This window comes from Bradysia coprophila, unplaced genomic scaffold (assembly GCF_014529535.1).
Source record: "Bradysia coprophila strain Holo2 unplaced genomic scaffold, BU_Bcop_v1 contig_232, whole genome shotgun sequence".
NCBI classification, from domain to species: domain Eukaryota; kingdom Metazoa; phylum Arthropoda; class Insecta; order Diptera; family Sciaridae; genus Bradysia; species Bradysia coprophila.
The window spans coordinates 1,234,021-1,247,057 of NW_023503493.1; the positions used below are offsets into that span (position 1 = coordinate 1,234,021).

A 13,037-nucleotide genomic window follows, 5' to 3' on the forward strand; every position below is an offset into this window, starting at 1 on the left:
GCCCCCGACTAGACGAAAAACAAGTGTGCTAGTCGCATAGTAAAATGTTTCGTTTGATCAATAAAACTGGGAACGGGCGTTTATCAACCAGCATATCATTGAAGACCGGGAATAATAACAACAACAACACCGCAACACTATTATTGAATCAACAAAAATTATATTTTTCATTATAACAATCCATCAAACTAACACATAAAAATGGCCCTACATAAGTTGCAGACAAAAATATTAATATTTTTACGCACCGTTCCGTTGTCGTCATTTCCAGTGCAGAAGAAATTGAATTTGATTTTCACGCACGCACAAATTTCATGCTGCTACGGCTGGTTTCCGTGTCGGTAGAGATGTGTGTGATGTGATGATGACGGAAAATGATCGATATGAAATTAGCAAATTGTGTGGAATTCGGGATTAGTCTAAATGTTTTGCATCTTCTGCAGTTGATCACATGATGGCGTCGTAACTTGTTGGGCTTTTCGATAAATTTCACGGTCTCCGAACGACCTGGCTCGAATGAACATTGACTCCTCTGTGAAGGAAAAGGAATTATTGTGAGGAATGACGGTTTGTTGATAATTCAGTTTCAGTTTTTTCAACAAAATAAAACGAAAAATCAGTCGACAGTGGGCTGTGATTAATGAAGAAATTTAGGGGAGATTTGTTGGTATTAGGTGTCAATTTTTCGGGGACTTTCCTTTAGGAAAACAATTTCCCTCAGTTTCTTAGACTTTCCTAGATTTTCGACAAAATACTTTTTGGAACGTTTAGGGAAAATCTAGTACGACCGGGCAAGCTAAGTAGTATCAATATTTTAGGGACTTTTTTTTGATTTTCCCCAAAACAATTTTTGGTAAATTTTGGAAAATGAGGGCAAGCCAAGCCGCATAAATTTTTTATAGACAATATTTTCACTCAATTTGATTTTCCCAGATTTTCTTAGATTTTACCCAAAATAATTTTTGAGAAAAGGAAAATGAAGGCTAGCGACGGAGCATAGTGAAGGAGCATCAATTTTTTATGGATTTTTTTAGAAAAATATTTTCCATCAGTTTCCTGGTGTTTGCAACATTTTTCTTAGATTTTCCAAAATTTCCTTTGACTTTACCCAAAAAAAAAATTGGGAAATTTAGGAAGACTGTGGTCAAGCCAAGCATCAATTTTTCAGTGACTTTTTTAGGAAAACCTTTTTAATCGGTTTCCTGGATTTTCCAAAAATTTTCTTTGATTTTCCACAAAACAATTTTCGGAAAATTTAGGTGAAATCTAGAACCATGGTGGCAAGCGAAGACATCTTTTTTCGGACATCATTTTCTTAGATTTTCCAACATTTTTCTAGGTTTCCTTTCACTAAAATAATTTTTGGTAAATTCAGTGAAAATTGAGGAAAATGGGGGGCAAGCCAAGCTGCATCAATTTTTCAAGGATTTTTTTACGAAAACAATTTTCTTTAGATTTTCTAGATTTTCTTGGATTCACAAAACAATTTTCGGAAAATTTTGGGTGAATCTAGAACCATGGTGGCAAGCAAAGACGTCTTTTTTCGGAAAACATTTTCTTAGATTTCCAACATTTTCCTAGGTTTTCGCCAAAATAATTTTTGGTAAATTTAGAGAAAACGTTTCATTAGATTTTCCCCAAAATATTTTTTTGGGAAATTAAGCGAAAATCTAAGAAATATTGGAAAATTTTACCTTCAAAATGGTCCCTGCAATTATTTGCAACCAATTTGTCTTCCCCATGTAAGCTCATTGAGATATACTACAGTTGTCGTCATTGGGTGCGACTAAGGCTAAAGATTCATGAGTCATGACCAAAAGTGGGCACAAAGGAAAAATGAAAAGATGGGTCAGAACGACCTCCTTTTGTGGTTCGGTAGACTAACAAATTGTAGCGGAGGTTCTAAATGGTCTGATGAGGAATTGATACACGTTTAGAGACTTAGCGATTTAGCAATTCCACTGAGCATTTAGTATAGAATGTAAGTGAGATGTCGGTTCGACTGAGATTATTTAGCAAAATACACTGAGAGACTAATTGCTGCCTTTCTACCACATATTGTTCCGTGGGCTTGGCAATTGTGACTGGACATTGGATTGTGAATTACAGATTTGAACGGACAATTGAAGTTCATGGATGAATCTATAATGAAGGGCCTCCATCACGAACCAGGGCCTATTAATTGCGAAATTTATGGAATTATGCATTCGTCAAATTTCGTTAAAATTCTCAAAATTTCGTTAAATTTTTCCGATTTTAATAAAATTTGCCAAATTCGTTAAATTTCACAAATATTCGAAACTGCCAGAGGTGAAGTAGGACTTTTTTAAATTTAACGAAACTTTGTTAAATTACGCAAGGTTTCGTTATATTTCACTAATATTCGACACTGCCAGAGGTAAGGTAGGACTTCTTTAAATTTAACGAAATTTCGTTAAATTGCGCAAGGTTTCGTTAAGTTTGGCAAAATTTCGTTAAATTTTTCCGATTTCGTTAAACTTTCCCAATTTCGTTAAATTTCACAAATATTCGACACTGCCAGAGGTGAAGTAGGACTTCTTTAAATTTAACGAAATTTCGTTAAATTGCGCCAGGTTTCGATAAGTTAGGCAAAATTTCATTAAATTTTTCCGATTTCGGCACTGCCAGAGGCGAATCAGTACTTTTTTTAATTTAACGAAACTTTGTTAAATTACGCAAATCACACTAAATCCTGTGCCATTTTTCAAATATGAAATTCTCAGACACAGAACCCTCAAACAGACCCACAGAAACCCGAACCCGAAACAAGCCCATTCCCAACACTTACTGTAGTTCTTCTCACGATAGCAAGCATGCTTCAGATTGTTTATGTATTCCTCTTCCACCGACGCCTCCAATCGTCCCAGTGATCCTTGGTACTCCGAATGGAAATTGTCTTTGACGTAATACGATACTTTGTACGTGTTGGTCTTACGTTCAATCGAATATTTACTGCAAAAGAAACGGGAGGTGAAAATGTGAGCCGAACAAATCGATTGCGCCACAAAAACCACCACTTACTGACTAGGTTGCAGGCTATAAATCGGATCCGATATAAAAAACGATGACATCATCGACAGGCTGATCAACAGTAGAATGGGCAGAAGGTTGATCAATGCCGAATATCCTGACTGAGCCTGAAAACCGAAACGAAATTCGTTCAAACAAAATGCGCCAAAAAAAGCCGACGATCAATGTCAATCATACTTCGCCACGAGTCTGTTGCTGTTCAGCGCGATGGAAACGACGTTGTCGCATGAAAACGTTTTGCTGTTGCGGAAAGCCACCGCCGAAGAACATATTGAACAATTCCTCGGCCGTCACGTCCGATTCGAATCCTTGCGTGTAAGCGAAACCGGAACCATGATGTCGATGATGATGTTGCCGTCGCATGCCATTGTTAGCTTCGTCAGCACCGTACAAATCGTATGCCTTCCGTTTCTCCGGATCCGTTAACGTTGCAACGGCATTGCCGACGGCTTTGAAGGCTTCAGCTGCGCCCGGTGCATTGTTTTTGTCCGGATGCAGTTGCAATGCCAACTTTTTGTACGCTTTCTTTATCTCCGAATCGGTAGACTCTTTGGTAACACTCAGAATTTCGTAGTAATCCTTGCACCTGTAACACACACAGCCAACAATTCCATTTGAATGAACTATTTAAAAGGCGCCGGGGGTAGTGACTCACTTTTTGATCTTTTTCACAATTTCCACCTGTTCATTCGTAAAGTTTGGTTCGGGTTTTTCCGCTTTTGCGTTCGGTGACGTTGTTCGGCGCCTGAACGTTGTTGTTGGCGGAGTTGTCGGTTCGTCGGTAACATTTTCCTTGGAGGCTTTCAGAACCTTTTCCAGGATATCTACAGAGTACGCAACATTTCGGTTTTAACTGTTACATTTCGAGGGACTGTCACTTAACAAATTAGTCGAGGTACTTGTGTCGTGCGCCTTAAGTTCTTCAACTTTTTGTAAAATTTCTTCTGTTCTGGAGAGTATGGCTCATTACCGATATTTCATGGAAAAACTGTTTTGTAGAAGAATGGGTGTGAATGGAGTCAGTATGAGGGTTCCCACAGAAAATGTCCCGGAAAATTCATCAACTTTGAAACCATTTTCCCTGGCCGTTTCCTATTTTACCCATTTTTCATAAAAGTGACACCTCTTTCGAAAGCTGTGTTCGATCCATGTTTAGGAGTCTGAGATATGGTCTGGAAAAGTCATGGATGATCTTATAAGGATTTTTAAGGTTTTTTCTAGTTTATAAGAGATACGTTGACTGTTCTAGACACTAGAAATTTCTTACGTTTTTTGGTCCTTCTTTCGGCCAACATTTGGACTCTTAACAAATTTGAAGTCCCCAGAGATCAGTTCCTAAAAATAAGTGACGTCTTCATGGTCCACTGTCTTCCCTATCCCAGAACTATAGAAATGCAGGGAATTTAGACGATTTCTCTGGTTTCTTACTGAATTCTGTCGATGGTTCAGGTAACAGCAGGTCAGTTCATAAGAGAAAACCAGGAGGGGAGCCACTTCTTCGTTCTAGACCCTAGACACTTCTTACGTTTTTGTTCATACTTTCGGTCCATGGTCCACTATCCTCCCCATCCTTGAACTATAGAAATGCTGGGAATTCAGACGATTTTGCTAACAGGCTAAAATTTGGAATTTTAACAAGATTGAAGTCCCCAGAGATCAGTTCCTAAAAATAAGTGACGTCTTCATGGTCCACTGTCTTCCCTATCCCAGAACTATAGAAATGCAGGGAATTCAGACGATTTCTCTGGTTTCTTACTGAATTCTGTCGATGGTTCAGGTAACAGCAGGTCAGTTCATAAGAGAAAACCAGGAGGGAAGCCACTTCTTCGTTCTAGACCCCAGACACTTCTTACGTTTTTGTTCATACTTTCGGTTAACAAATGAAATTTTAACAAGTTTGAAGTCACCAGAGGTCAGTTCCTAAAAATAGGTGACGTCTTCATGGTCCACTATCCTCCCCATCCTTGAACTATAGAAATGCTGGGAATTCAGACGATTTTGCTAACAGGCTAAAATTTGGAATTTTAACAAGATTGAAGTCCCCAGAGATCAGTTCCTAAAAATAAGTGACGTCTTCATGGTCCACTGTCTTCCCTATCCCAGAACTATAGAAATGCAGGGAATTCAGACGATTTCTCTGGTTTCTTACTGAATTCTGTCGATGGTTCAGGTAACAGCAGGTCAGTTCATAAGAGAAAACCAGGAGGGAAGCCACTTCTTCGTTCTAGACCCTAGACACTTCTTACGTTTTTGTTCATACTTTCGGTTAACAAACGAAATTTTAACAAGTTTGAAGTCACCAGAGGTCAGTTCCTAAAAATAGGTGACGTCTTCATGGTCCACTATCCTCCCCATCCTTGAACTATAGAAATGCTGGGAATTCAGACGATTTTGCTAACAGGCTAAAATTTGGAATTTTAACAAGATTGAAGTCCCCAGAGATCAGTTCCTAAAAATAAGTGACGTCTTCATGGTCCACTGTCTTCCCTATCCCAGAACTATAGAAATGCAGGGAATTCAGACGATTTCTCTGGTTTCTTACTGAATTCTGTCGATGGTTCAGGTAACAGCAGGTCAGTTCATAAGAGAAAACCAGGAGGGAAGCCACTTCTTCGATCTAGACCCTAGACACTTCTTACGTTTTTGTTCATACTTTCGGTTAACAAACGAAATTTTAACAAGTTTGAAGTCACCAGAGGTCAGTTCCTAAAAATAGGTGACGTCTTCATGGTCCACTATCCTCCCCATCCTTGAACTATAGAAATGCTGGGAATTCAGACGATTTTGCTAACAGGCTAAAATTTGGAATTTTAACAAGATTGAAGTCCCCAGAGATCAGTTCCTAAAAATAAGTGACGGCTTCATGGTCCACTGTCTTCCTTATTTTAGAACTGTAGGACTGCAGCTGATTCAGACGATTTTTCTGGTTCCATCCTGGTTTTTTCTTATGAACGACCTGCTGTTACCGTAACCATTGACAGAATTCAGAAAGAAACCAGAAAAATCGTCTGAATTCCCTTCGATAGTTCTGGGATAGGAAAGACAGTGGACCATGGAACATAGAAAACTTTTAAAGAACTTAAGGCACACGGAATTACACAAGTGTCTGCACTAAATTGGTGAAATTTACCATCGAGAGTTGAAATTGTGTCTCGTGCAGTGCAGAATCGATCTTTTAATCAACTCACCCTTAGCTTTCTGCGTTGGATATAACGTTTCGGCCTTTTTCAGAAACTTTTCCGCTTTATCGAGTTTAGCTTCTCGCAGTGCATTCACTGCAATCTCTATGCACCGTTCGGCTTCGTCTCGATTTCCATCCATTGCAAAATAAACACGTCAATGGACTTCAGTTCAAGTGGTTGTGTTGGTCGTTCTATTGTGTTTTGCGATTCCCTGTCGCTATTTCGCATGCATGGAATGGATTTAGCACACACAGAGCACCGTAATTGTGTATGATGAAACAGTGCAGGAAAAGCTTTAAAATGAATCGGAATAATTTAATTATTCATCATCGTCACTGTAAAAGTCAAGTCACCTCAGGTGATACTACTCACAGCACTTTTTCCGATGAATTTGCAGAAGTCGAAAACTACACAACTAGGGACTAGAAAGTTGCTTTGAATTTGCACAAGTGTTTCACCGAATAAACATGAAATTTGTTTGTCGCCACAATTTTTCGACAATTTTTTTTTCCGATTTCAATAGAAATTTCGCTGATATCAAAATAATATTGTTGACACTTCGAAACGCTAATGGTACGACACGATTGTGGTATGGTACACCAAATTTTAGAGACGTTCCACACAATATCATAGATGGCGTTGATGGCAAATGGTGACGATTTCAGAGTTAAGGCGCAAGAAAAAAATCTCAAACTTTTCGTCTGGAGACACACTGGCTGCATATACCTATTCACTCAGTTCCCAGTAGAACATTTTTAAAAGGTCATTCAAGCAGAAGCTACAAGATATAGGCACTTATAAATCCTCCCAAGAGAACGAAACGGAAGTGAATACAAAATCTTAAGGTTCTGAAAGAACAGGTTAAGACCAAGGTAAATAAACATACTGAAGGTAACGCAAATCAGCAAGAAAACACGGACCCCTACTTTCGGGTGAATGTAATTTTTGTAATGTTGGACACATGTAATTCACTTTATCTGTCTAGAACGATAATCTCGAGCTTATCCCTCTAGGGAGTTTTTGTTTATCTCGATATATCTGTTCTCGACAGATAAAATATGATATGCACCTATTGCCAGACTGTTATTTTGACGTGTAGGCATTATGACCCACGCCTTCGGCTAGGGCAATAATGTCCTACACGTCAAAATACCAATCTTGACAACAGGTGCATAATATATATTGTTATGTTGTGGCACACAAAGTATGTAAACATACTAAAGGTGACGCAAACCCTCAGGGAATAGCAAGAAATACGGACCCCAAGTTTCGGGTGAATGTAAAATTTGTCATGTTGCAACCGTGGCATTTAACATAATAATGTTGTTGGAACTGCGTTGTTTAGTATTGAGTTTTGCATGTGCTGCAACATAACAACGTGAATTGTGTCCAACATTACAAAAATTTTATTCACCCGAAAGTAGGGGTCCGTGTGTTCTTGCGGATTTGCGTTACCTTTAGTATGTTTATTTACCTTGGTTAAGACACTCAAACACATTGAATTCGTTTGCGTCAAGTTGCAGGTAGTGATAAGACAAATTCGATTCCACATAACAATACTCTCTCTAGCATACAAACTCTTAGCTATCTGTGTCAAATTCGCTATTCTACATTTTGACTTACTACGCTGTAATTTACATGTAAATTCCAAAGGCTACTTGAAACTTTCACCACCTCAATAAAAGTAAGTTGTTTGCTAGAGAGAGTATTCAGAGTATTGCATATAATGTTAGCTGTTGCATCTGCTGTTGTACAAAAAAAATATGGCAAAATTGAATTCACCTGAAAGTCGGTGTCCGTATCTATGCATCACCTACAGTGGTAATATACTTTGAAGACACCTACGAAGACGGGTGGCATCAACACAATACATATTAAGGGTAAACCATTGTGGTTCGTAAAGTTCGTAAGCATGGCAATTTCGCAAACTTTTGACATTTCTTCCATATATTTTATGTCAAAAGTGTACGAAATGGCCATACTCACCAATGCTGTAAAGTTTGGGGATGTCACGCAGATACAGATACGCTGGTGACGTGACACACCACAGCTGACGATAAAATGGCGGATTTCATACAAAAATTCATCTAATTTGACGATTCTCGTCGACGTGACGATGTGGTGAATGATTTGGCGACTAAAATCTTCAGAAGTGGTGTGTTCCCGCGTATTTAATAAAATGGCGATCCGTGTGACCTCACCAGCCTTCTGCCTTTACAGCCTTCTTCTTCACGAACTTTACGAGCCATACTGGTTTACCCCTATTGTATGAAAAGTTCAAGGTTATAAAAGAACAAGTTAAGACATTCACGACCACCGCCTTCGTGGCCACTTAGAAATGTCTTATCAAGTTCATTCCTTGTAAAATATTTTCCCGTGAAGAATCGCCAACAAAAAAAAAATGCCAAGAAAAATCGCCAGAGTGTGACGGAACGCCGAGAGATGCAAAGAATGGTAAAGACAAATTTGTGGCGTTTCTTCACGCTTTGGCGTTTTTAGCCCCGTACGAAGTACTGGGGGCTTATAAGATTAATATGCCGTTTGTAACACGTCGAATTGGAAGCAGACAGTCAGGGCAAAGCATTTGGTTATGTTCATAGATGACGAATCCGCAATAAAAAAAATGTCAAAATTCTTTTTTTCCCCGATTGGTATCGACAAAAGTAAGGTCAAGTTCGAAAATGGGCATGGTAGGGTCGGCCCCTCCAGAGCTAGGGCCCTATAGGTGTTTTTCAGTCTTTCGACGATATCTTCCGAAATACGCACTTAATAGCTGCTTGTGATATATCAAATGAAAGGTATTGACGAGTAGAACAAAGTTGCTGAACATTGTTTTTGGGTAAGATGCAACGTGGGCTTGTTGGGAGGGCTCAAAGGTCGTTCCTCGGCCCTAAGTGTTTTTTGCACATAAATCGAGTAAATCTCATCCGATTTTGCTAGATTTAGTTTTTTATGGAAGGTAATTGAACACTGAAAAGAACGTGGCGAAAAAAGTTTCAAATTTGGGCCCTTGGACTAAGGCCGCTACTCGGCCCTAAGTGTTTTTTGCACATAAATCGAGTAAATCTCATCCGATTTTGCTAGATTTAGTTTTTTATGGAAGGTAATTGAACACTGAAAAGAACGTGGCGAAAAAAGTTTCAAATTTGGGCCCTTGGACTAAGGCCGCTACTCGGCCCTAAGTGTTTTTTGCACATAAATCGAGTAAATCTCATCCGATTTTGCTAGATTTAGTTTTTTATGGAAGGTAATTGAACACTGAAAAGAACGTGGCGAAAAAAGTTTCAAATTTGGGCCCTTGGACTAAGGCCGCTACTCGGCCCTAAGTGTTTTTTGCACATAAATCGAGTAAATCTCATCCGATTTTGCTAGATTTAGTTTTTTATGGAAGGTAATTGAACACTGAAAAGAACGTGGCGAAAAAAGTTTCAAATTTGGGCCCTTGGACTAAGGCCGCTACTCGGCCCTAAGTGTTTTTTGCACATAAATCGAGTAAATCTCATCCGATTTTGCTAGATTTAGTTTTTTATGGAAGGTAATTGAACACTGAAAAGAACGTGGCGAAAAAAGTTTCAAATTTGGGCCCTTGGACTAAGGCCGCTACTCGGCCCTAAGTGTTTTTTGCACATAAATCGAGTAAATCTCATCCGATTTTGCTAGATTTAGTTTTTTATGGAAGGTAATTGAACACTGAAAAGAACGTGGCGAAAAAAGTTTCAAATTTGGGCCCTTGGACTAAGGCCGCTACTCGGCCCTAAGTGTTTTTTGCACATAAATCGAGTAAATCTCATCCGATTTTGCTAGATTTAGTTTTTTATGGAAGGTAATTGAACACTGAAAAGAACGTGGCGAAAAAAGTTTCAAATTTGGGCCCTTGGACTAAGGCCGCTACTCGGCCCTAAGTGTTTTTTGCACATAAATCGAGTAAATCTCATCCGATTTTGCTAGATTTAGTTTTTTATGGAAGGTAATTGAACACTGAAAAGAACGTGGCGAAAAAAGTTTCAAATTTGGGCCCTTGGACTAAGGCCGCTACTCGGCCCTAAGTGTTTTTTGCACATAAATCGAGTAAATCTCAACCGATTTTGCTAGTTTTTGTTTCATTTGAGAGGTAATTGAATACCCAATGGAAAGTTGGCAAAAAATTTTGGGTTTCTAAAATAATGTCGTAAATTGTTGGTTTTATTTGAAAGGTACTTCGTACGGGCTTTCGTAATTGCGCTATGCGCAATTTTAAAAATGAACAGTTTGAGTAAATTTGACCATGCCCAACTTGACTTGCATTTTGGTAACAGACGCATTAGAGGGTTGTAGACGTATTAGGGTTCCGGGCTTATTAGGGCTACGGACGTATTATGGTTGCGGACGAAATAGGATTACGGGTTGTACGGGGCTAAGTCGCAGCAAACGCTCCGACTGTTCTGATGCCTTGTTTCTTAGCGTTTTTTGTTCGATCATGTGGAACTTATCGTTTTACGAAAGTTAGCGCAAAGGCGTTATGTTCGATGCCGATGCCAGTGAATCTATCCTATTACAAAGGTATGACGAAAAGCTCGTCGAGGGTAATTCACGCCGTAAGTGCGATGACAATTCAAAAAGGAATGTGAGAAAGTCTTTTTTAATGCAGCCAAGAATGCAGGATTAAATCTTCCCAATTTGTTCAGTTTTTTGTGTAGCCGTGTGGCCTACCTGGCCTACACTTTCTTTTTATTGATAAAAATTGTAATTAAGGAATGTGATGCTTCCATTTCTAGCTGAAAATATCATGGAACATAAATAAAGTCTAAAAATGACAGCCCGACTTGCTGTGAAATGCCAACAACAAACCAAATAATATTCTGTTTCTTACAATGTAAGACTGTTACATGTACTCCTACGTATATCATACTACGGCTAAAACGTACATAGCGACTATAAGACCAATGGTTCACTCCTCTGTACATTTAACGTCTCATCCGTATTCATTTTGCTTATGATTCGCTAGACTTATGCATGTATAAGGGTATGACTAGCCACTTGTGGTTAGTTGTTTCATTGCCACTGTCGCCATGGCCTGATGAGATGTTGGCAAAAATAATTCTTTAAAACTTTTGAGGAATTATGAAATTGCATTGCACTGTCGTCTCTCAGATCGAAACATTGGCAGACACCATGTCGCTAATTCTTATCCGTACGTCTACTACAAAGAATGTCAGTGTGAGATGGGACAATGCTTAAGTTCGTTTCGGCGATAATTTCGAGAGGGAAGCTACGAATTCCTCTACGAGCACAGAGGCTTCGAGTGATAGTTTCATTTTAAGAGATATTTTTATTAACTTGTTTCATTCACCGCTCTAAAAATACTGAAAAACTTTGTTCGATTGTGATGAGACCGGAACTGTGGCATCATCTATCGTCTTTGTTATTATTCCGCCCGGTTGCATTTGTAATGTCGACGAGCTGATCATTTTTTATTTTGAGCCTTCTTGTTCCTTTCCAAGCACGAATTGAAAGCGGATATATGGAAATCGGCACCTTTTTGCATAAATTCATTAGAAGGATGCTCCCTCATCCGCTCTAACCATCCCATCGTGTTTTTCCACCGTTCCGGATCACATGGGATAAGTCTTGTGGCTGATTCGAGAAGACTCCACAAAAACAGATCTGGAAGTGTCAACGAGTCGCCAGCGATAAACTTGGTCTCGCTCAAGAACGTTTCGATAGTTTTGAAAATTCGATCAAATTTCTTGACCACGTCCTGATTGATTTCAGTAGAAGAACCAAAAATGACTGGGAAAATGATAAGAGTTCCAGTTTGGAAGACCTTCGCAATTAAAAGATAAAATTAATCATCACCCAGCATGACCAGCATGACTGGACTAAAATTGAAATTATTTCGTTAACACTCAACTGTTCCCGCAATATAAAATAGTTTTTCGTTAACTTTTGCTCGTTTTACCGGATCCTTCGGATACAACGAATCATCGTTGGCATATTTGTCGACAAGATAGATAGAAATTGCACTCGAATCGGAAATCATCAGATCTCCGTCGAGTAGTGCGGGCACAGTTCCAGCTGGATTGATCGCCAAATATTCTGGCTTGAATTGTTCACCTTCCCCTAAATTTACTGACCTGAATGGTCAAAATTATCGTTAAGAATAACTCTTGTGAAAATGAAAATTTACTTCAAATCAACGTCCAGCCCCAAATGCGATGCTGTCACAACAGCAAATCTTGCCGGTGGACTTGCAATGTTATAGAAGAGGGTCAACTTGCTCATGACGATGAATGTTCGTATCGTTCAAACACTCGGAGGAGACTAAATTTTTTAAAAACGACGGAAAAACGAGACGATAATTTTAATCTGCACGGCTAAAAACCCAAAATTCTTATTATAATATTAAGTATGTTTACAACAAGTGTCTTTTGCGTGTTTTAGAAACATCACTTCGCGACAGCGAAGTCTGTCAATCAACAAGTGTCAATTGTCAATTTTGGAGCGCGAAAAATTTGAATTTTCTTTAATATTTTCTCTAAAATAAGGATTTTCTGCCGTGTACTATGGAAGAGCTTTCGACAGCTTTGAGCTTCCATTGTATGCCACCGAAATATTCCACTTTCCCAATGGAATCCAAAAGAACCTAAAAGCTTTCGAAAGCTCTCCAGAGCACACAATCAATGCAATACGGTGTTTTGGCTTAGAACGTCCGTGTCTTGCTGAGTTGGAAAAACTGTGCTAAATTTCATTCCTGAACAATAGAAGAGTTTTTCGTTGAATTTGGATCGCTTCCAAGAAGCCAAAATAATGCGTAAAATTGTTGGC

At 38.9% G+C, this 13,037-nt stretch overlaps 2 protein-coding genes across 2 annotated transcripts; both read right to left on the bottom strand.

The window, feature by feature from the left end:
* Nucleotides 1-138: 138 nt before the first annotated feature.
* On the bottom strand, nt 139-6,803 carry LOC119075800 (dnaJ homolog subfamily B member 12-like). Its single transcript, XM_037182367.1, has 7 exons — nt 6,606-6,803; nt 6,240-6,526; nt 3,707-3,875; nt 3,229-3,637; nt 3,043-3,158; nt 2,810-2,973; nt 139-532 (listed from the first exon to the last, which is right to left on the bottom strand). Exons 2-7 carry the CDS (start codon nt 6,370-6,372, stop codon nt 420-422), a joined length of 1,104 nt encoding a protein of 367 aa, XP_037038262.1. The 5' UTR covers nt 6,373-6,526; nt 6,606-6,803; the 3' UTR covers nt 139-419.
* Nucleotides 6,804-11,544: 4,741 nt separating this feature from the next.
* On the bottom strand, nt 11,545-12,604 carry LOC119075811 (glutathione S-transferase 1-1-like). Its single transcript, XM_037182378.1, has 4 exons — nt 12,584-12,604; nt 12,400-12,547; nt 12,124-12,346; nt 11,545-12,036 (listed from the first exon to the last, which is right to left on the bottom strand). Exons 2-4 carry the CDS (start codon nt 12,492-12,494, stop codon nt 11,677-11,679), a joined length of 678 nt encoding a protein of 225 aa, XP_037038273.1. The 5' UTR covers nt 12,495-12,547; nt 12,584-12,604; the 3' UTR covers nt 11,545-11,676.
* Nucleotides 12,605-13,037: the final 433 nt, after the last annotated feature.

Excerpts from the sequence above, each read along its gene's own strand:
- LOC119075800 (XM_037182367.1), bottom strand. The coding sequence starts at position 6,372 with ATGGATGGAAATCGAGACGAAGCCGAACGGTGCATAGAGATTGCAGTG. Across the intron at positions 3,638-3,706 it reads ATTGTGAAAAAGATCAAAAA|GTGCAAGGATTACTACGAAA; the intron begins GTGAGTCACTAC and ends TGTGTGTTACAG. Across the intron at positions 533-2,809 it reads CTATCGTGAGAAGAACTACA|AGGAGTCAATGTTCATTCGA; the intron begins GTAAGTGTTGGG and ends TTTCCTTCACAG.
- LOC119075811 (XM_037182378.1), bottom strand. The coding sequence starts at position 12,494 with ATGAGCAAGTTGACCCTCTTCTATAACATTGCAAGTCCACCGGCAAGA. Across the intron at positions 12,347-12,399 it reads GGGCTGGACGTTGATTTGAA|GTCAGTAAATTTAGGGGAAG; the intron begins GTAAATTTTCAT and ends TTGACCATTCAG. Across the intron at positions 12,037-12,123 it reads TATTTTATATTGCGGGAACA|GTCTTCCAAACTGGAACTCT; the intron begins GTTGAGTGTTAA and ends TTAATTGCGAAG.